The 22863-nt window shown below is 48.5% G+C and overlaps 1 protein-coding gene across 2 annotated transcripts; it reads right to left on the minus strand.

Moving 5' to 3' along the window:
• Window positions 1–205: 205 nt before the first annotated feature.
• On the minus strand, window positions 206–21499 carry WNT5A (Wnt family member 5A). 2 transcript variants are annotated; one of them, XM_080996048.1, is made up of 5 exons: window positions 21473–21499; window positions 14548–14675; window positions 13131–13396; window positions 8488–8780; window positions 206–3952 (listed from the first exon to the last, which is right to left on the minus strand). In XM_080996048.1, the coding sequence occupies exons 2-5, from the start codon at window positions 14667–14669 to the stop codon at window positions 3494–3496; spliced, it is 1140 nt and encodes a 379-aa protein (XP_080852174.1). In that variant the 5' UTR covers window positions 14670–14675; window positions 21473–21499; the 3' UTR covers window positions 206–3493. The 2 variants fall into 2 exon arrangements, with proteins under 2 accessions (XP_080852174.1, XP_080852173.1); XM_080996047.1 differs by lacking the exon at window positions 21473–21499 and adding an exon at window positions 20100–20311.
• Window positions 21500–22863: the final 1364 nt, after the last annotated feature.

Below are 22863 nucleotides of genomic sequence, written 5' to 3' on the forward strand. Positions count from 1 at the left end.
TGTGGAACTACAACTCCCATTCCCCCTTGCCACGCTTTCTAGGGCTGATGGAAGTTTTAGTTCCCCACACCCTTTTTACACATTTTCTAAAATTCAGTTTGTTTGTCATTTGCCTATCTTACCACAAAGTATTTCTTTAAAGCAGCTTCGCTCCTTGTTTAAATAAAAACCCTCTTTCCAAAAGAATTAAAGCCACCTCCCAATATATAACCAACATTTTATTTTTATAGTCTATTTTCCGTTACGGCATAAGCCTTTTTTAAAAAACCAGTGAAATATACAAATCACACGAGACGAAAATATGTACATTAAATGTACAGAACAAAGAAGAGGACATAGTAGATTTACATAATATCTGAAGAACACAAGTGAAATATTTTACATTAAATAGCATTTTAATAGCTAGGATCATTAGACTCCTGTCTGCTCTCACAGACAGGAGTCGCTATAAAGAATACGTGATTCAACATATTTTTTTAGAAAAAGGATTATGGTTTTTGTATAATAAAAACCAAAAGTGACATATTCAGTGAACTAGTGCTTTATTTCATTTTATTTTTAAGTTGACATTGGTTTGCAGACACCAGGAACCAGGGAAGTTAAATATACCCTTGCACAATAAATTAAGAGCAATCATCATTTGGAAAGCTGATAATCCTGATGGCATTAATGAGACAGCTCACAGAATTTTGAAAAAGTAAAGCTTCTAAAATGGTAATGCTAATATGGAAGCCTGGAATTCATTGCAATCTGCTTATATGTATTGGACAGGATGATTTAGGGGAAGAGCAGAGGTCTTTCAAGGAATGAAAAGGCAGCACTGGGGTTGTGGCAAAGGCAAGAGCTAAGACTGCCTTTTTAAAAAAATTAACATGGGCCGTTTGTGTTAAGATGCATTTGTGTCTCTCATTTCCATTATCCGCAATGACAGCGTTGCAGAAAGAGAACGCTTCTAAGCAAGCTTTCCCCAGCCTGGTGCCCTCCAGATTTATCCATTTATATACCGCTTAGTACCCTCATTTCTAAGCGGTGTACAAGAGGGATACAGCACACATCTCAAAATCAGTTGCAACTGACTGTAAGATCACTTAAAACACCTGCTGCAATGCGAAAAAGTCTTCACCAAGGGACCAGGAGGTCAACAGGTCTGATCTCAGCTGGGAGGAAACTCCACAGCTGGACGTACAACTTTGAAAGCATGTCTCCTGGTAGACACAATCTCAGCACCTGAGCCACAGGGGACCACTAATAAGCTAGTGATCAAACAGGGATATGCAATATGAGGTGGTCCTTTGGATATCTTGGGCCCAAGTAGTTAAATGGCCTTGAACTCAGCTCAGTTGCATAAGGCTAACCAGTGCAAACTTTTAAGCATTGGCGCTCTGTGTTGGCACCAACAGTCTAAAAGCTTGGAATTTCAACTCCCAATGGCCCTGCTGGCTGGGGCTGATGGGAGTTGCCATCCCAAACATTTGGAGGGCAGTAGGTTGTGGAAGTCTGCTCCAAATCATTGCAAACTCACGCATCAAGCACGTACAGTCCCCAAACATAACCAACTGTAGAGGTATACAGGAGCTTTCACTGAATTGAGCAGAAAGATACTATGTTCTGGGAGGAATTTTAAAAAGCCTTGATTAATTTGTGATTGACTTACCCTTCAACACCCATGTGTTGTGAAAGCCTGCAAAAAACAAAAACACCCAACCTGACTTTTGTTTTTTAAAAAACAAAACTTTGTTAGTGTGTGCTATTTTAAATGTGGACCAGGGTGGGGGGCAGATAGCAACAAGTTCAGTCTAAACGAAGAAACTGTCCTGGCAAATGGAAAGCCTTTTGTACTGTTGTGCTATTGGTTTTTTTCTTTTTTCTTTTAAAAAAAGAAATCATAAGTTTGTAGTTTGTCCTGATAATATGATTGTATTTTTTGAAAAAGGTTCGAGATACCAGACACCAGCAGACCATAGTTTTCCCATATATAATTGCTCAAGTACAGTTTGAGCAGTTTGTGCATAGCTGCAATATATTTCTAAAGCATTGTGCATTAAAATGAAAAAGACACAGGATGATCACTTAGGCGTTGCTGCCACACGGCACTTTGAATTGTAACAGCACTTTAGAAAAAGAAGTACCACGCGGCGTTATCATCAACTCAGCATTTCCCCAAATTCCGCAATGCTATCAGTCAACTGATTTTTTAAAAAGGGAACTGACTACGCACAACACTTTAAAAAGAAAGAATTAGTTTTGAATTTATTATTGTTGTTTTTAAGGACTTTGCAGACTGCACACACAAATGCAGCTGCAGTTTCAGCACAGTCAAACCGGCACACACACTGCTTAGGAAATCCCACAGATAGCTCTTCAATATTCTTATAAAGTAAGGCAGAAAGGCTTTTCTAAATGTGCATAATGTGAGATAGGCATGTTTTACTTGACGTGGCAACGTCCCAAATTCTGCTTTGATCTGCGCTGTGCAGTCAAAGTCAGATATTTTTCCTCCTGGTTTGCTAGCTGTTTGAAGGAATCGGTTGGTTGGTTCTTTTGCCTTTGCCCATTCAGGATACCTCTTCCTTCTAATGGAGACCCGCGAGACGGTGCATTGTGGGACGGTGCTGGTGAGAGAACTGCAACGTCCACCTGCCCTAAAACTGGCATCCATCATGGCTGCTGCAGGCAGGCAGAGCTACAGAGCCACGCTCCCGATGTGGGTTTCTACAGCTTTGAACTCACTACCACCCTACTCCAGTGCCATCCAGGCAAACGTGAGCAATACTGGTGTCGGGAGGCCCCACCCCACCCCACTGGCTACTATTGGTTAGCGTCATTCCCCACAATGCATTTGCACAGAATTCCCAAGCCTAAATGGGGGAACGCCATGTTATGCCAATGGGCCTTTAGACATTACCTAGCAGCACAACTGTGGCTTTTGGGAAATTCTGCTTCCACCCACACCTTCAAGTTGCCACGTTGAGGAGAGCTACAGGTTACAGATATATGGATCAATGCTGTATCTGACTGTCTCGCTTCTTTTGGGTTGCTAAAGCTCAGAAGAAATACCTTGCACAGATGTGTATGTCACCAAGCCGTTACGGGTCATGCTCTGCTCCAAAGCATGTAACGCGGATACCTCATCTACTGCACTTGTACTATGTCCCACGAGGCTATATGGGGGTGGGTTGGATTTCCCTTTGAACTACTCTATCTTTTCTTTTCTTAATTCCAAATCCTGTAAAATAAATATTCTCTCAGGTTCTCCCACACGTTATTGCAAAACAAAAACAAAATATTTAAAAAACTATGCACAGTCTGAGCTGGATGCAGCAAGCTTTCCCATCACTTCTTGCTGAAGAAGATTTTTTAAAAAATCTCCAAACAAGGAAAGCACCCGCTGGACTCTATAAATAAGAGTGGAGACCTTCTTGGGGCAACCTCCCCCCCTCCCTACTGCCCTCTGCTGGTAGACCGGAAAAAAGCTCTTCCCACCCGTCCCCATCTATTTGCAGACAAACTGGTCCACAATCTCTGTGCACTTCTTGCATTTCACGTAGCAGCACCAGTGGAACTTGCAGTGGCAGCGCTCCGTCTGCACCGTCTTGAACTGGTCGTAGCCCCGGCCGCAGCACATGAGTTCGCAGCCGTCCATGCCTTCCGAAGTCTTGTTGCAGAGGCGCCCCTGGGTGCCCAAGGAGCCGGTGCTCTCGTTGCGCACACAGTAATCGGGGCTGGGGTCTATGTACACCAGGTCGTGGATGGTGGGTGCGTTAAAGCGGCTGTTCACTTGCACCAGCTTGCCCCGGGGGTTGAGCTTCATGGCTGCCGCGCTGTCGTATTTCTCCTTCAAGGCGTCGCCAACCTTGCGGAAGTCAGCCAGCTGCAGCCAGCAGGTCTTCAAGCTGCACGATCCGGACACCCCGTGGCACTTGCAGGCCACGTCCGCCAAGCTGTACACCGTCTGGGTGGGAGTTGGAAAGAAGGAAGAAGGTCAGTGCAAGCCTGGGGCAAAATATACCTCCGCCACAAACACGCAGGAGGCATGGCCTTCGCAACGGGGAATCCATTCCCCCTTGACAGCACTGCATTCCTTGGCTCAGCGCTGTCACTCTTCCAGGACACACCTCTGAACTGCCCTGTTGGGATCCTTCAAAAAACACACACACCACACCGCCCTTATTGTGAAGGATGATTAAAAACAGCTTTACTTTCATTCATTCCCTTTACAAAAAGCCCCACCTGTTCTTAACAGTCAACTGGCACAGCGTGGCAAGTCCAGCACACAAAGAGGAACTTCTGGCACATTTCCCTGTCAATTTGTTTGTCTGCCTCCTCCTTTGTTTAATAGGCTTATTATTCACCTTTCTAATAAAAATAACCCAAGGGGAGATTATATTTATATATACATAGCACACATACGTGCATAACAGACAGGAACAAGTCTGGCTCACATCCCTCTGTGCAACTTGCAGCATGTCATTTACCGAAAGCCTTTCACCAACCATGGGGACAAGAATGAAAAGTGGACAATAAATTGCCAACAACAAAAAAAATTAAGCACCAGTTGTCATATAAGACTCTTGATTACATTGCAGTCTTCCTAACGCTCCCGGGGAATGGTCTGGCCACCACACAGAGGCTGAAATTACTCCATGGAAAGCTGTTTGGCATACCGTGGCTCACCACATGAATTGGGTCATTTTCTCCACATCTCTACAGATGTTTTTGTCTTGGCCCCTTGGACAGGCACTGAGATGAGAGGGGACAATAGCTCAGCGGCCACACGCTATGCTGACGGGAAATTAAAAGGTCTCAGGAGTCAAATAGCATTGAATTACATGGATCAGGGGTCTCTTGGGCAACTCCTCACATCACCCGTGATATGCATGCGAGCAGCTCGTCACCTGGCACTGGTCCCCTAATGATGCTATGAGGAGTATTTCCATGTGGTGCCTAAAGCATCTATACTGCCTGGCAGGGTTGGCGCCAAGTATGGCAAGGAACTGGGAGCTCTCTTCTGCCGCTGGGCCCTGTGTGAAGCACTGCATGGCTGGATCTAGACACCCTTTTAAATTCTCACAATGCCCCAGAGCAGGGGGTAGGGAACCTCAGGCCTGGGGCCAAATGAGACTGACACACACACACACCATTTCTCTTTTGTTTTTGGGACTCTCCTCAGGCTACACCCCTCTCTCCAAGTCATGCCCCCTTGGCAGTGTTTCTGCCTGGCTGGAATGTGTCCTTGAACTCTGATGACGATGGAGGATAGACAGTGGAAGACGGGCGGGTATAGGATCTAGCCTGCACAAAGGTACAATTTACATTCCTTGCTCCACTTCCTTTTGCCTCTGGCCCTGCCCACTCCTAGCATATGGCCCCCAGAGGGTGGCCTAGAAGGGAATGTGGCCCTAGGACTGAAGAGAAGGGTTCCCCCACCATTGCTCCAGAGCTACACTAGATCAGAGACACCTCAGAAAACCAAAAGGATGCCTAGATCCAGCCACCTGGTGCTTTCTAGAATACAGGACCAGGAAGGAAAACAGTTAAGGCAACCCAGGGTAGGCAGCAGGAGCAGCAGGCTGTGACAACTGCGCAAGGAAGCCATGCACAGGCAATGCTGGCTGGAATAGGAGTGAGCTTCTGGCCATTCAAAAATGCTGCGATCTGTAACTCCCAACCAAATCAGGTCATTTATTACGGCATACTACACAGGCCTAGTTCAAATAGTTTTGCCTTTTCAGTGGTGGCCCCATAGCTGTCAAATTCTTTTCCCCTTGAGGTCAAGTTGGCACACTGCTTCCCCTTCCTTTAGAAGAAGAATCGAAGCATATTTATTCACTGTGCCTTTTCTGTTCCACCAAACTATGGAGCTTTGACAGCATTCTATTGTTTAAGCTACTGTTTTCCTTGTTTTTGTAATTACTCACTGTAACTTTAAAAGCACTGTTGTCTTAACTGACATTATTTTAACTGTTGTCATTATAAAATCATCATTATCAGCAGCAGCATCACCATTGTTATGGACCACTCCAAGAACCACTGAAATCTACAATTACTGTAAAGAAAGTAGGGGAAATGGTTTGGCCACTGGAACGCACTGGGTGTTCGCACATTCCCTGTTAACCTCATCTAGCCAATTCTTTCAAACACATATTCACTTATAAGAATAACCATGGCTTGTTCCAAATTGAAAACCAAGCAAACTGTGTGTATTGCAAATTATTAGTTTGCCTCAAAACTATCGAGGTGAACTGCTGGCTGTCATGTTCAAGGGGCAAATGCCAAGTGATTCCCACGAACACATCCTACTGCCATTATTGAAGCAGCCATCCAGTTAGCAACCATGCACTTGCAAACACCCTAGCACATCTTAAAAACGCAAGAACCATGTCGTGTCAGATGGGAGCAGGCACTGCTTCAAACCATAATCAGAAGTCCATGTCAAAATTTGTTCAAATGGATAGTGAAAAGCACCCAATATGGCCACCTAGCTTGTGGGATTAGGCAGAAGCATGATAGATACTGTGCATTCACTGGTGGCCGTTTCCTTGGCTAAAGAGCTATATCAGGCTGAGATCAGCTAGAGAGGGGAGATTCCGAGAGGGAAACAGTTGGGCCAGATTTATGTCACTAAGCTATGGTCTTCTTCCCTTGAACATAGGAAGCTGCCTACCAAGTCAGTTTGTTGCTCCTTCTAGTGTATGTTACTGGACTACAGCTCCTATTATCCTTGGCCATTGGGCTCTGCTGGCTGCGAGTCCAACAATGTCTAGAGGGCTACAGGTCCCCCATCCAAAGTCCATACTGGCTGGCCATTTCAGACCGAGGCATTCCCAGCCCAAGCTGGAGATGCCGAGGATTGAACCCAAGATCTTCTGCACACAAAACAGATGCCCTGCCGCCAATCCTCAGCCACACACAAGACGGCAGAACTAAAATCAATGCCACCTGACCAGTCAGTGGACTGGCTTGCCGCTGCTAGACTTGCATCAGATTTTCTCTCTCCCTGCACACCACCCGCACTGCAGATTTTCCACTCCTGATTCGGCAGCTTCCTCCTACACCAATCTCTCCGCATGCAGCTGAGTCGCTCCATCCAAGAGAGAAAACCCCAAAACACCTCTGGGTGGGGGACAGGCCTACACCGCAATATCCTCTTTGTAAAGCCTTGGCAAGGAGACCTCGATAATTTACCCTGTATAAATAGACATGAGTCAGTGTTGACACAGCCCCAAAAATCCTGGGGTCTGACACATTAGGTGGATGCTGAATGCCACTTCCACCCAGCATTAAAAGAAAGTTTTTGGGGGGGCGGGAGATGGAGGAGGGAGAGTTCAACCTCTGCCAAATGCCATCGCAGGGAGGCAGCTCAAAGGGGGTGGTAGCAGGGAACCACTCGAAGCCGACAGGGGCAACTGTGAAAAGCCATTTTTCTCCTGCCTAGCAGCAAATTGGCCTTTCCATTGCTTTCAGATGCCTTCTTCTCACATTTAAATGCTATTAATTTTCAATTATCCTTCATCCTAATTCACCTTGAAACACAAGTGTAAAGTCTCCAGCCGACGAGTCCTGGCACCGTCACTTCTAGGAAAATAATGACTTTGGCTCCTTCCACTCCAGGGCAATAAAAATGAAGTTTACACTCATTCGTTTAAAAGATTTTAAAGATTAAAAAAGCCATAAAAACTGACTTCCACCGCAGAAGAGCATGTTTTCTAATAATACAGAGAAGCTGGTTGTTGGGTGGGTGTGTTTTTTTTCACAACCTCACAAGGAAGAGTGAAAATAGCCCCCTTGCAAGAATATTTCACTCCGGCAAAATACGGCGCTTCGGTCACCCGCTCCAAAGAAAACTGGATTGGTTGGAAATATAAACTAATAAAATTCTATTCTGCATAAAATTCACTGTGACTTGCACTATTTTACTAGAACAACTTGGAAGGGAGGTGGGAAGGGGGTACGTATTTAGCTCATTTGAAGGAAGGCTATCAACCCATGGCCCTTGTCGTTGCCTTATACATAAGAATATGAGAAGAGCCTGCTGGATCAGGCCAGTGGTCCATCTAGTCCAGCATCCTGTTCACACAGTGGCCAACTGGAAGCCTGTGGGGAAATCAGCAAGCAGGATTCGAGCACAACTGTGGCGGCAGAGCAAAGCCATTCTAGCTAGTAGTTACTGATAGGCTTCCTTCTCCCACTCTCATTCGTTGCATTTAAATGGAACCTTTCCCCCTCCAGATCTAAAGGGAAATAACAGATCTCTCTTATTTAAACAAGACATATTCCAGAGATCACCCATTGTTCAAACTCATTCAAAATAAAATTGCTTTTAACCCGAAAAAAACCCACCACACACAGAGGTTTGGGAACAGGTATTGCTACAGATTTGAAACGGGCCTTGGGAACGCAAACGGTTTGGCATCACAGTAAGAAAAAGCAAGAACAAACATTATTTTGGGGGGAGGGGGCGGCGGTTTGAGGGGGTGTGAGACTTACTCTCCTCCCTGCTTCGTTGTTATGAAGATTCATCAAGATCCTGGCGCTTTCGTAAGTTCCTCTCTGGTAGATCCTCTCTCGCTCGCGGGCATCCACAAACTCTTTGGCAAAGCGGTAGCCATAGTCAATGTTGTCCCCACAGCCACCCCACAGCCAGTCCCGAGGTAAATCTTTCGGCCTAGCAGCCCGGCTGCAGCCACAGGAAGAGAGCTCCCCCTCCCGGCAGGCCCGGCTCATGGCATTGACCACACCGGCAGCACTGACTGCGTACGTGAAGGCTGTCTCCCGGCTGCCTGCAAGGAAAAAAAGGAGGCTCCGAGTTACACACCAGGATCACATACATTTATTTTATTTAATACAGGTGAAGATCAACTGCCATTCAATTCTGAGCTTCCCCCACTCCCGACGTGACAGATGTTCATTTGAAAAGGGAAACAACAGCAAACGAATGAAGTGTTCCCACTGTAGCTGATGGTATTAGATATCAGGATAGTGGCATAAAAATCCTAGAGTCTGCTATGCTGGTTAGAAAGAAATTCAGGCATCTTGAATTATCTATTCATTTATCTACAAAGAAGGAAACACATTGGAGAAGCCTGAGGTCTGGCCATCAGCTCTGGTAAAGTAAAAGAAAAAATGTCAGAAGTCTTCTTAGGATTTTTCTTCTTCATTGCCAAAGTTTAAAGGCTTGAAGTTCAGAGCTTGTCCCATTTGGTTAAATGGGACTTTATCCCTAGTAAATGTGCACAGGATTGCAGCATAAGAGAGTCTTCTGTGATGGAAAGCTCCACTCAAGTCGGCTAATTACTAATTATCCTGAGGGGAAATTCATTAGTTGGTATATTACCTGAATCCAATTTCCCCCCGAAAAGAATTCATTTATAAATATCTCACTACGTAGGAGCTTGATGAACCCCACAAGCCACATCTTTCAGTTCCTCCCAATTTTAGCCAGACCATGCTCTCTGTAGTCTTTCAAAAAGAGTAGCTAAGGGTCTCTACGAAAGGTAAAAGGGTACCCCCCTCCCCAGCAGATACTTTGCAACAAACACTGCCCTCACAGTAGCAGCTCCAAAAAGTTTAAAGCTGTGGTAAAGCTCGCCTTGTGTGCTGCTGATGTTTCTAAGAAACCAGAGGTCTGGGGGTTTGTTGTTGTTTTACACAAAAACAATTTCAAGAACTTCACTAGCTCAAAGAATGGGACCCAAATTTCAAAGAGCCCATTCTTCAGTGGAGCCTTTAGCTATTTAGGCACTTTCGCAGATATATATTTTTTCTATTTGAGGAAGTTCGGAATCACTGGAAAATCAAACATTTTAAACAAACGGAACAGACTGATGAAGGCACACACCAAAGCACCCAACCATTGTAACTGAGGCATTTTCTGTTTGAGGGCACCTTCCTGCTTTTGGAGAACTTTGTACTACTACACAGGCCTACCAATTCTTGGTCGCATTTTATAAGCTGGACTCGATTTTAACAGACATAGCAGAACACTGAAAGCACCCTGTAGTATTTATTCTAGCTTCATTCACAGCAAAGCTCATAGGAGCTCTGCCTAATTGGTCCCCTTCCACAGAGATAGCTCACATCTCACTATCATTTTGGGGGATATGCCACGTCTAGGTTCTTCTCCACAAGCATGTTTTGAAAAGAACCCTTTCAAGTCTGGACAGGGGCAAAAAGGTAGAGATCGAAATATGCCGAAGAGAGAAAGAAAACAGATGGAAGAAATTTGCAGGGGAGGGGGGAGCAGTTTGAGCAAGCAGCCCTGTGCCATGAAACTGTTTTCTGTAGGCTTCAGCTTCAGACGGTAGGAGCCTGTTTAAAGCAAGTCTCATCAACTTTGACAGTATTCGAAGTCCTGTTGCCAGCAGAGGGCTGGTTTGTTTAGAAGCTCCTCGCTCTCTGCTAGGCACGAACACGATTCCTTTATTATTATTATCTAAAGCTTTCTTGCATTCTCCCATGTAAACTGCTGATGTCTATTTCAAAAAAAAAGAAGAAGAAAAAGAAAAAAGCCCTCCCTACTTTTATACTATTTTGACAGAAAGGGGCTGCAGAGAAAACAAGTGATTCGCTTACAGATCTCAAAAGGGAATTTAGGCTGTAATCCGGCTCAGTTTGATGGTTGAAATGCCATCGCCGTCAATGGGATTTAAGCTGCCCAACTGTGCAAGGGAGGACACTGCCTTGGGGTTTTGGTTTTGGTTTTTTTGCATCAAGCTGCAAGAACTTATACAAACATATGATAAGGTGCAAAGCTATATTTCCTTTGAACAGCATTCTCAACTTGAAGCCGAGATTCCACTACTATTGCCATGGCAGTTAAATGTCTAGTCATAGACATTTTTAAAAAACTTATTAATTGAATTTGTTGCAGTTTATTACTTTCTCCTTCCAGGGAGGAAAACAACAACAACACCCAGAGACATTTTCCCAATATTATGCAACCAATTTTCCAGGCTCTTTCAGAAGCAAGGAAACAGCATGTTTTATTTGAGCCAGCAATATTGTGGTGATCTGATTCACATCACACTGAAGTGAACGCCAAGGCTTTTGCGAATCAGGTTTAGATGATCAACCCTTGGGAGCAGTTACACAGAGAGCAAGTCAACGTTTTGGTACCATAGTGATGGCTCATTTGCAATCTGAACATATTGCAGGATATATTGAACTTAGCTAGAGTTTTGCTATTGACTTAAATTTGGTCCAACAGCAGTCTGAAATGTTATATAAACTTCCAGGATTTTTAGTGTGCTACATCAAACCACTATCAGCTCATAATTCTTTCAGGTCAATCAGCAAAGACATCATAGAGAAACATACAGATCCAGGCAGAGAGCCCAAACTGGCACAATCTTTTGTCCTAAGTGCACACTGTAAGTGGATTTATAGCCCTGTAAGGCTGAGCCATGTCTATGCAAGAAGAAGGGCACCGAAGCTGAGATCTTGTCCCCCATTCAAGAGAAACAGCAACCAATCCAATAGTTTATTCGAGGAAACTAGACCCAACTATGCAATGAGAGCACATACTTGTTCTCAATGAATACACTTTTCAGGATCTTTAACAGCTCAATGCACACATTACACTCACTTCTATTTTCAGTTAATCTAAGTGGCCAATTACCCTACTAAATAAAAATAAATACATGCAGATGTCTTGTGGAGAAGAAACAGAGACCTGGAAGCAATGGGGACCCATTCCAGGACTTGTAGATGCAAAGTCTGCAAAAAGAGACCATGGCAACTTAGACATGAGTCTTCAAGGCTGGAACATACCTGACCAGGTATACAAACGCTTAAGGTTTCAGTACTTTCAGGCTTTTGCTGTACTGTTTTTATTTATTTTTTTTCGGTATGGGGCAGTGATAATCTGACCAGTTATTCTAAAGCTCTCAGTTCTACAGCATCTGTAATGCAAAGCTGCAGGAGAAAACTTAAGTCTTCAATAAACAAGTGTTTCCACTTAGTTCCTTTTTTTGGAGGGGGGAGGCATGGAAAATGTTTAATCTGAGATTTTGTAAAGCTTATTTTTACATAAAATTAACTTCTAGGGTAAATGTGACTTAACAGCATCCCTGCAAGCAATGCAGAAGCCTACTCAATGCATAAATGAAGTTACCTTTAATCTAATTTTAAAGTCATTCCAATCCTTCCCTATCCGATTTCAAAAAGCGGGATTTAAAATTAGATTTAGATCTCTGCATTCTGAGATGCTGGTATACACAAGTTGTGCGTTTGAGGCTGGGGAGGGGACATGGAGAGAGATGTATAGATTTGAATGTATACTACAAATGCCATTATTCTAGTTGGGGAGGGGGAGCAACCCATCAGTCATTAGAGTGATGCTGCCTTTTAACCCTTGTAATTTAAGCAGGGGCAGTATTTATGCTGATGTGAGCTCTACAGCAGAAGGGCCCTGTCAAAAGCAACTAACAGAAGCTACACTCTCAGCATACAGGGATCAGGAGATTGCTCCAAGACAGCATTTTTAATTAACCATAATAATTATGGTTAAACACATGCAACACCTACCTATGTTCTTAGCCTCAATGAAAGCACGTTGACTGCGAGTGCCAACATCTTTCATTTCTAAATTGAAATCCCCTTGAAACAAAAATTATTTTGCTAGGGCGGGGGGGAAGGCTGCAGTCTTAAAGCACACTTAACTAGGGAGTAAGCCACATTGAGCACTTTGGGGGCTTGCTTCCAAACACACACAGAATTGGGCTGTGAAGGGGAAATGGACTAAACATAAAAATTATGGCATGACAAAAAGCTGGCGTGTGGTTAATCTGGAGGCCAATTCAATTGTCACACAGCTTTGGAATCCCAGACATAGAAATGACCCTGTTCTGGCTGAAAACGACTTGTTTTCATGCTTCCTCCTTTAAATTTAGATCTGGCTTAATTTTAATCTGCATCAGGACAAGGTGAGAATGGCAATGCTACTCTTCCTGTTCCATACCACCAGTGGTCCCCATGTGCTTCTAGCTTCACAGGAAGGATCTCTGGGCTAAAGGCCATTTAGCTTTCTCCTTCTTGACAGGTTTCAATGGCGCATAAAGAACCTGGCAGGTTTTCCTAGCACACACACCATGACGTAAATCCAGCACACACAACTCCCAGGCCCGTCCTACCTATCTGCATGACTCTGCCAAAAACAGAGTTGTTATCCACAGTGCTACAATTCCATCTTCTGTGGCGGAACTGATACTGGCATTCCTTGATCCCCGTCTTGGCACCCTCTCCGATGTACTGCATGTGGTCCTGGTACAAGTGGCAGAGTTTCTTTTGTCCTTGGGAGAGCCCGGCCAGTTGGCTGCAAAGGGGCTGGGCTCCAATGATGTACACCTCCGGCATCTGAACGGGGTTCATGGGGTTCATGTGGTTCATACCCAGAGACCTGTGAAAAGACAAAGGGTTGCAGCAATAAGCTCAAGAACAGCAGCTGAATGCACATGCTGCGTGGATTCCACAGACATGGAACCCAGCCCTGAAACAAATTTGCTTGTTCCATTTGGTCTGCTGGGGACGGCGGCCAAAATGTGGGAAAGGTGCCGGGTGTGTGTGTCTTCAGCTTCGTTCAATGGTTGGAAAGCTAAAGTAAACCACATGCATGAATTTATTGAGACAGACACTGAATTATGCAGCTATCTAAATATGATGGTTGCCCCCCTCTTAGGCTGTCTCCCCTCCTAGGCTTCAAATTTCACACTATCCATCCCTATGGATTTTTTTCTTTTTTCAAACCTGGAAACAAAATCCAAGATGCTCCCAGAACACGCTTCATTCTCTAACATGCCATGTCAATCTTTTTTAAAAAGAAAAATAACTATCAGACAGTAGAGAATCTTCTGTAGCAAGAGAATTGTTACCATCCAAAAGTTCGGTCTCATGATCCATAAAGGATGTAATGCAGGCCAGATAAATTAAATGGGATTTCGAGGCCCTCCCTCCCCTCATGCCATCATTTAAAAATTCACAATCAAGAATTGGCACACAAGTGAATCCTGTCACCAAACGCCATATTCACCCAATGTCTTAAAGACCTCAACATGTGTGCCTGCTTTCAAAGGGATAAATTTAATCTTAGCTCTCTGCGTGAATATTTACTCAGAAGCAAATTCTATTCAGAAAAATGGAGCTTACTCCCCAGTAAGTGTGCCTAGGGTTTCACAGCCTCATTTGCACAATTCTTTTGAGCTGAAACCAGCAAGACCCTAAACACACAGGACTCAAAAATATGCGGCTCACTTCTGCACAGATGTGTCTAGAAAGCCAGGAGGACATTCCCGATTACAATTTTACATTTAATTTAGTTTCTAGAGTACTACTTATTCCAAACCAGGATTTGAATGACTACATAAATGCAGGCTGCCTATCCTTTCCCCTCCATCCCTCCTAAAAGAATAGGAAAAATGGATTCAGGGTGTTCATAGTTTTTATTTTCCCAGGAGCAAACTAGGCCTCCTCCACCTTATTGGATGGGTTTTTTTTAAAAAGGGAGGGGGATTAATTCATTTGTACAGATGATGAAAATATTAAAAAGCTTACCACCAAGAGCTGGCTTCTATCACAACTTGGATAAGTGAAGAGAAGATGGCCAGACTCAGAAAGAGGTACTTAGAAGTCATTGCCTCTGTCCACAGAGCTCCACCTTGGACTAAGGTTCCCATGGACTTCTGCAGGGGAGGGAAGAAGAGAGCGAGAAGCTTTTATGGCCTGGACCGGACCATCTCACGAGGGAACAAAGCGCAGCCCCCCGGGGGTCTGGGAGAGGCGGCGGTCCTTCTGCGCCTCAGCCAGGGACTTGTGCAGTGGCCAAGCCAGTGTCTGCTCCAAGTTCATTCACCCGCCTCGCCGCGAAGGCTCGGCTTTTGAGTGAATCCCAAAGCAGTCTCGATAAGGAGGAGGAAAAAGCTGAGTAGCAGCGGCGCCCAGCCCACAGTTTTATGGACACACACAAATACACACACCATCCGCCTCCGGAAAGAAAAAGAAGGCCGTTGCCAACCCCTTCCGCGCTTTGCTGCTCAGACGCGGAGCGCGCAACAAGTGGAGAGCCACGGTCAGTCGACGGGGAGGGAGGACAACAGCACCCGCGTCCCAGCCGTGGCGCTCGGCTTCGGATTAGAACGACGCGCGCCTCCTCCTTTTTAATTATAGGAGCCGCTTCCAGACGAGAATCGTCAAAACGGATCTTGCTCAGGAAGGTGTTTGCAAAGCACGTTTTTCGCCGCCGGCCATCGCTCCTCCCCAACGTCCGCGCATAAAATCCCCCGTCTCATCCCGTCCCGCCTCCTCCCCCCGATCACAGACAGCAAGACCTAGGGCTCTGACACAAACCAAAACCCCGCAGAGACGGACAGTGCCACCCCCACCCCACCCCACATCCCGCTCCTCACTGTGCTATCTGGATAAGTTAAGACAGAGCCGTATGGAGGGGGGGGGCAACAAGGCGCAAAGGCGCGCGGCGGAGAAACGCGTCTGCCGCAGCGCGCCGCAGTTGAAGCAGCCGATGAGCGCAGAGCTCTCTCTTCTGGGCGAGGGGGCAATAAGAGGACAGTGACCTGGGCCCCTGGGACCATCCAGTTGGAAGCGCACGGCGGGGGAGACGGGAATATTGGAAGCTCCTCCGACCTTGGGCAGGGACCTGAGGCGAGTTAGACCCCCTAGTTCGACTCCTCTCTTCCCACTCCCTCCTCCGCGCAGCCGATTTCTGGTTACAGTGGGGGAACGATATAGGAAACCCTTCCATGTACTGCCAAATGGCGATAGGGGGCTGCTTGTTCCCTTTCCAATTATCCGGGCAAATGGAGTCAAAGGAAACCAGCTCTTTTTCACAGGGGAAGAAGATTCATTGCTTCCTTTGATGAACTGGGAGCAAACCCTTGTTCTTGCTGTAAAAAGGACTATGAAGAAGAATTTGCAGCCCGAAGTTCTATCTGGCGGCCGCACTCTGGTAACCTGTCCCGCCCCGCCCGTTTAATGTTACGTGAGGCATTCCAGAGTCTGGAATGTCGCACCTCGAAATCGTCCTCTGGAGCCAACCGATCCGAGTTTGTGTGTGTGAACTGAACGGGGCTACTCGAGAGTGAGTGTCACAGGAGCAAAAAATGCGGCGGGTGGGGTGTAGATCTGTGGCCCTCAGCGCTCCAAGCGCCACTTTGGACAGCAACCGGGACTTTTGCACGCAAGATATAAAGGACTCGATCCGCGTGAAGTGCACCATTCAAGTCGGTGTAAACAGAAACGTAGAGCGAGGGACAGATCGATCCAGAAAAGCAGTAGCCGTCCAAGCTTATAACAACAGAGAAATGAAGCCCCGGCGGCTTCGGTGGAGTTTACTCCCAAGTAAATAATGCGCGCATAAGGCTCCCATGGCTGGATTTTTATTGGCCCGATTACAAGAATCCGATAAGGGACAGATGACGCCCTAATAATGCAAGCAAAGAGAAGCTACTTGGTCTCCACTCCAGACTCACGCGCTAGTTTGGCCTTTCAAGTAGGCGCATTCCACCTAATCCGATTGACAAACCCGTCCAGACCGCGTCGCCGTTCCCCTCTAACGCCGGTCTTGCCTTAGGACGTCGGACGCCGTTATTCCAGGGGGCTTAATAATGGTCAGAGCGCTTCGCGGGCTCGACGGATATCGGTGCGGAGAGCTGTGGGCGCCTCTCGCTTCAGTGGGCTGGGTTCCAAGAAGGGCCTTGTAGAGTACACCGGATCGCGGAAACGAGGGGGCTTTCGGAGGCTCGCCGGTGGCGGAGCGGCTCCCCCAGGCTCCAAGGCCGGTGCGTTGCCACCGGTGGACTCCCTTGCGCCTTAGAGCCAAGCGATCGCGCCACGAGGAAGGCGGCTCTGGCGCCGGAAGGGCCCGAGCGAGGAAACTTGGCCCTGCCCGGCCTATCGCGGGGTCCCCGCGCTTGCCGTCTCGCGCCTAGGCAGGCCTGAACTTTGCTGCGTCCAGAGGGCCTCGTCCACCCACAGCCCGATTCCCCTTACTACAGATCTACATATATAAATCACCGTATCAACCAAGGAGCTCCTACCGTACCTCGGGAGGAAGCCAAGGGCCAACGTAGCCCCGCGGAGCGGCCCTCCTCCCCGAGCAAAGCATGACACAAGGCTGCAGGAATTTGGGGGAACAGGCCGGAGGGGGTTGCGCGCCTAGTGACGGGCCGCTGACGGCGCCCGATTTATTTCCCCGGCAGTCTGAAGCGCCTTGAAGGAATGTGGAGAGTTCATGCCCCATAAAGCCGGCCACGCTCCAGCAAATTGGGGACGGGGAAGGAGCAGAGAAGGCGAGGCTGGAGAGGAACAGAAAGCCCCCGCAGCCGTCGGGGGGATGCAAAACTCATGTGCGTGTGCAAATAACAGAAGGGAATAAATCCCCAGCTATAGAGAGAAGCCAATGTGTGTGTTTCGGCCGATGTGCACATAAGAGGTTCAACGCCCCCCCGCCCCGCCTTTTTGCCACTGGCTCCCTGTGTGGCCCGATTCCCTCGGTTTTTCCGCCTGTCTTATGGGACTGTTGAATGAGCGATGGACTACGTCGGCACCGCCCGTCGGGCGCCTTGCGCCTCTCTCAAAGCGCTGCGCGAACAAGACAGCAACTTCGCGGTCCCAGCCTCAGAGCTCTACCACTTTCTTCCCGACGAGGGCAGCGCGCCGCCGGAGATGCAAGCCCGTCCGTCGCAAGGGAACGCCTCACGCAAAGATGCTGGCGGAGTCAAGGGGGGGGGGGAGGAGGGTGTCCAAGGATGCGCAGTCCTAGGGGGATTGTCAAGGGGGTGTGGGCGCGCGGGGTAGCAGGACAGACTCTCCAAAAGTCATCCACAGATAGGGACTTAAAGAAAATATATACAGTATATCCGAATGAGAAAACCCATCTCTGCCACACAAACCCAGTTTCGGCTGTGATCGTGACACCGGCAGGCCTTGACTTCGGAATCCTGGGGCGCAAGGAGATTCTTCGGGAGGAGTTTCCATTCAAACTCCGCGCGCGCCTAGTCGAAATATTAGGCTCGGAGGATTAACGCTAGTATAGCTGCATCTGAGTGATCTTCTGCGCACAGATCGAGCTATAGATCTAATATTTAAAACCTGGTTTATGGCGGAGCCGGCTTTGTTTTAAAGGCGAGAGAGCCTAGTTGGACGCGGAAGCCGTTCTCTGCCGCCCCCAATAGAGGGCAGCCGAAGCCGTCAAACGAAGCCCCGGGACGCTACACTAGGGGGCCAGAGAAAGAGGGATGGTGCCTCTCTCCGCGTTTCGCCCTCTCTTTTTGTTAGAAGTAATACTTCACCATTTCGTGGGGTTATTCCGTTCAGCCTGATCCAGAACGGAGAAAGAGCTCGGAGGCGGAGACCCCCTTCGGAGGGCGCCAAAAAGAAAGGCCCGGTGGTGTGCAGCGCCACCAAGTCTCCCGGAACCGTTTTTTTAAATGCCCGGCGAACACTGGAAACATGCCGCCGAAGAGTCCATTAGGACCGGGCCCTTTAAACTTCGCGTTCGAAGGCAGCCCCCGGACAGAGCAGCCCATTGCTTTTTGCGGGGGAAATTAGCTATTTTAAAACGTTTTCTTTTTCGGGAGTGCAAATCATCCCTCCCCAAGAGCAGCCAGAAGGGCTCGCCCGCCTGCGATCCTAAACTTGCTTCTCTCTCCCCCCCCCCCCATTAAAAAAGAAAAAAAGAGCACAGGAGGTCTGGAAAGCCTGTTAGGGCATCTGGTTTTATGGCCGCTGTTTTAATGCTAGCTCTACCTTAGGTAAGTAGGCATGCAGACTGCGAGCCCCCTGGGCTCGGGTGGGTTGTAAAACGCAGGAACAATTGCCGAGGCGGGCCGGCTGGACGGCTTTGCAGGGCCAAGAGCGAGCCCACCACCTTGCCCTGGAGGGGAGGGGGTTTTGGAAAAGAAGGGGGGCTGTCTAAGAAAAGCGGGCGAAGCATTCCAAGGTTTTATGGGCTGCAGTTTTTAAACAAGGAAAGCTACTCATATACTAAAACTCCGGGAGGTGGAAGAGGGGAGGGAAAAGGTTGCCTTTTCTCCTCGCACCCCTGTTCTTCCATATTAAATGATATCCCGGGACTTTCGTTCAAGATCTCCCTGGATCTCTCCTTCTCCTCTCCTCCGCCCCCCGCCCCGCCATCCCTCAAAAAGATTAGTTTCTGGGTGAAACTGAACTCCCGGTGACCTCGCGACTGTAACTAATTTAGCATACAATTGACAATTAAAAACAAACACACACAACCTCCTCAATGTGGAGCATCAAAGGGACAGCGAGAATTGGAGGGGGGAGCAAGGAGGGGGGACAAAGCAAAGCCCCTTCCGTCCTCCCCTTCCAACACAAGCGGAACGCTTTACAGATGCAAAGTGACAATATGCAGAAACAGAGAGCAAAATTTGAGGGACTGAGGTGGAGGAGGAGGAGGAGAAGAAGAAAAGCGGCCAGGTTTTTCCCTGGCCACGAGCCAAGTTCTCTTAAAGGTACAGGCCTCCATGTCTGCCATGCCCGGGTTCTTCAACACAAGTCCGCACGGGAGAATGCTACAAGAGATGTCCTATAAACCTCGATCCGCCTTGGAGGTGGCGGATGGCCCGGGGGTGGGTTAGACTGAGAAGCTTTAGGCGCTGGGAATAAGTTCTGAAAAGAACAGATAAGGGCTTTCCAAGGAAATCAACAATACTAAGACAAGGGGGGGGACACATTATGGGAAGGGTGGGGCAGAATCGGAGCATTTTGCAGCAACAGGTTTGTTGCGAGACTGGAGAGTTCTGACCGGCGGGGGAGCGCGCGCAAAGAGGGGCTCCTGAATGAACGCGGTGAAGAGAGAGGGAAGCCTATGTTCTCATTCTTTCGCTCTCGTCAGTTTCACCTTAAGCCAAATATTTGTAAGAAATCCGAAGCCACAGCCTCCTTCTCGCGCCCTCCCTCTCCAAGGAGCTAATTTTCAAGCGCGCGCTCTCTCTCTCTCTTTCGACGATTTCCCCCCGATCGCAAATTTGGAGCAAATCCAGCCATCGCTTCGGACCCCGCTCCTTCCCGCAGCCCAGCGGATTTCGAGCCCCCGCCCCGCTTTCCCATTCCTAAGTTGTGTTACTCACCTCCATTGTTGTTGCGGGAGGGAGAAAGCGTCGAAGATGGATGGGGGGTGGTCGGGGGCGGACGGGCGAGGAGAAGAGAGAGACCCGCCAAAGCGAGCCTAGCTTAGCAGCCAAGTAATCCACAAGCGAGGCGGTGCGAAGCCCAAATCGCCGCCGTACGCTCCGAGGCAGAGAAAGGCTGGCAAGGGATCTCCGCCGGGCCGGGCCGGGCCGGGCCGCTCCAGCGACGGAGCAGAGGCGCCTCCTTCGCAAGGTCCATCCGCGGTCGCGAGGGGACGGGACCGGCTCCCAGGCTGGCAGCTCCTCGCTCGGCTCTGGGGCTCAGACCGGCCCAGGTAGTGGTGCTGGTGGTGCTGCAGCAGCGGCGGGTTGGGTGCCTCCGGAGCGCGCCTGCAGGCTCCCTCCGGCGCTCGCCTGCTGCCTACCCGCTGCCACGGGGCGCCCGGGGCTGTCGAGCCGTGCCCAGGCTGCGTCCCTCCATTGCAAGCCAGTCAAGACGGGGGGGCGGGGGGGCGCAAGGCGAGCTCCTCCGGGCTTCAAAGCGGGAGGCGGCGGCGGCTGCCCCAATCCATGGCCCGCGGTGGCGCGAAGGTGCCTCTTCCCCTCGACCGACTTCCTTCCTTCCTTCTCCCCGCGGCTACATGCTCCGCCGCGCGGCGCAGAGTCGCTCCCGGCGCTCGCCTTCCCTCCGGCGTCTGGCGCGCTTCTGCCCTCGCCGCTCCTCCGAAGTGCAAGAAAAGTTGCGTCGGCGACGGCGGCGGCGGCGTCCGAAGGGGGAAGAGAACGGGAGGGGAGGGGAGGCGCAGGGAGCGGGCGAGAGGGAGCCCTCGGAGAGAGGCGCGCATGCGCCCCGCGCCGGCCTATGGCAGCCCAGAGCGAGGTTCTAAGGAGCACCTCAGGCGGCAGCCTCGGGAGGGACGCGGAGATGCTCCGCGCGAGAGAAGGAGGGTGCCCGGCGCCGCGGGCGAGTGTGTCTTCTCCGCCGCCAGGCTTTTGCAAAAGGCGCCGTTGGGATACGGACGCCATCCGCATCAGTTAACCCGGAGTGGCTGCTTTGCCCCCCCCCCCCCGAAAAGCTTTTGTTAATTTTCTCTCCATTTCTAAATCCGTTGGGAATTCAGGTTCACTAGACTGACGCAGGAATAGTTACCACTCCCACGAGCAGCAGTGACTCCGCCGATTTAGAAAACTCGGCTCAGGGGCACAAATCCCCTCCTGCCCTTGGTTTTTATTTTTTAATCGTTTTTTTAATCGCGGTTCCGAGTTTTCTGATCATTCCGTGTTTGATTTTAGATTTGTTTTTGCAGCGCTTTGAGGTCCAAGGATTAGATAGCTACTACTAGTAGTAAATAAATAAAGAACCCAGCACTTACTGTTTTCAGATCCAGGACTCGCCCTTAATCCTAGTCTACAACATGGAGACAACTTTTGATTTATTTATTTATTCTGCGTGGTGACGTGCGTGGGCACCACCCCCTTTAGCTCAGGTGCGAACTTCTGCATATTTAGTTAGTCTCATTGGAATAAAAGGGGCCTTACTTCCAAGTAGGTATGTAGGAACGGGTGGCTGCAGACTAAGGCAACTGTCCCCAAAGCCCTCCAGATGTTTTGTTCTACAATTGCCACCAACCCCCGGCAAAAGATCCAATAGGTAGGGATGATGGAAACTATAGTTCAACAACATCTGGCCGGAGCACCAGGCTGAGTATGGCCGGTCTAAGGCTTTGCTATGAGGGTTTTTTGTTTTGTTTTAATTGGTCGGCTCAGCTCTAAAGTTTAGCCAACTGCGCAGCGAAGCTCAGCAAGTCCTCAGCTGGATTGGTAAAGAAAAATCGTTTTATATGCGTTGTATATGCGATATAGCACTGTGACACCAGATGGCGCTGTGGAGTCCCGTCTTTCCCTGCCGGATTTCCCTGTTGGAGTTTGCAACAAGGTTAACTGAATCGCTTCTTTGACGCGTCTAAATCAAGGAATAATAAAAGGAGAGTGGTGCCTCTGGCCATGAGTGAAGTGCTCTCTCCTCCCCAAGGAACAGCTATGATGACCAAGGTGGCTTCAAGAACAAGGTAGTACAGTACTCACAAAACTTTGACCTGCACCAAATCCGAGGGGCAGGCGAAGAAGTTTCACGTGACTGCCTTGGAAGGAGACTGGTGCAGATCGGAGCCCCTACGTCACCCACGTCCATGTATTGAAAGGTTGGTATAAAGCCCTACTTTGCCATGAGCGCAACAGGAGCGCTGCTAGCAGGTAACACAGATCAGACCAAAGGCCCATCTATTCCAATTTCCTGCAACCTGTTCCTTGCAGTGGCGAAGCAGAGGCCCCTAGGGAACACAGGATCAATATCTGGGGGCGCTGCACCGCTCTTGTTGTTGCTGCCAGCAAATGGTATTTATCTGATCTCTGCTGAAAGGCATCTAAACCCGTACAACGTAACTATTATTTAAAAAAAAAAAAAGTGTGAGGGGCGAAGAGTAACCTACAGGAAGCGATCTTGAACATGTCCGTCAAAGGGGCAGTTTAAAGAAATGGCACCAGAAACTCTCTTTGCCTGCAGAAAAGCTCTCCCCCCCCCCCACGTCAGAAGAATTTCCTACTTAAATATGGTGGGAGCAATTTCCAGTCCTTCAAGCCCCTTATTAATGGTGATCAGCCCATAAGCATCATCATATAATCTATTCACCTCAATCTTAAGTACGTTTACACAGTAGTATGTCCCATCGAAATCATAATAATCATAAAGCTTCTGTTATCAACG

The sequence above is a fragment of the Podarcis pityusensis genome, assembly GCF_964106645.2.
Source record: "Podarcis pityusensis genome assembly, chromosome: 2".
Classification (NCBI taxonomy): Eukaryota; Metazoa; Chordata; class Lepidosauria; order Squamata; family Lacertidae; genus Podarcis; species Podarcis pityusensis.

Coding starts and splice junctions, on each gene's coding strand:
- WNT5A (XM_080996047.1), bottom strand. Junction 13,397..14,547: donor ATAGAAGCCAGCTCTTGGTG/GTAAGCTTTTTA, acceptor GTCTTTTCACAG/GTCTCTGGGTATGAACCACA. Junction 8,781..13,130: donor TGGCAGAGTCATGCAGATAG/GTAGGACGGGCC, acceptor TTTTCCTTGCAG/GCAGCCGGGAGACAGCCTTC.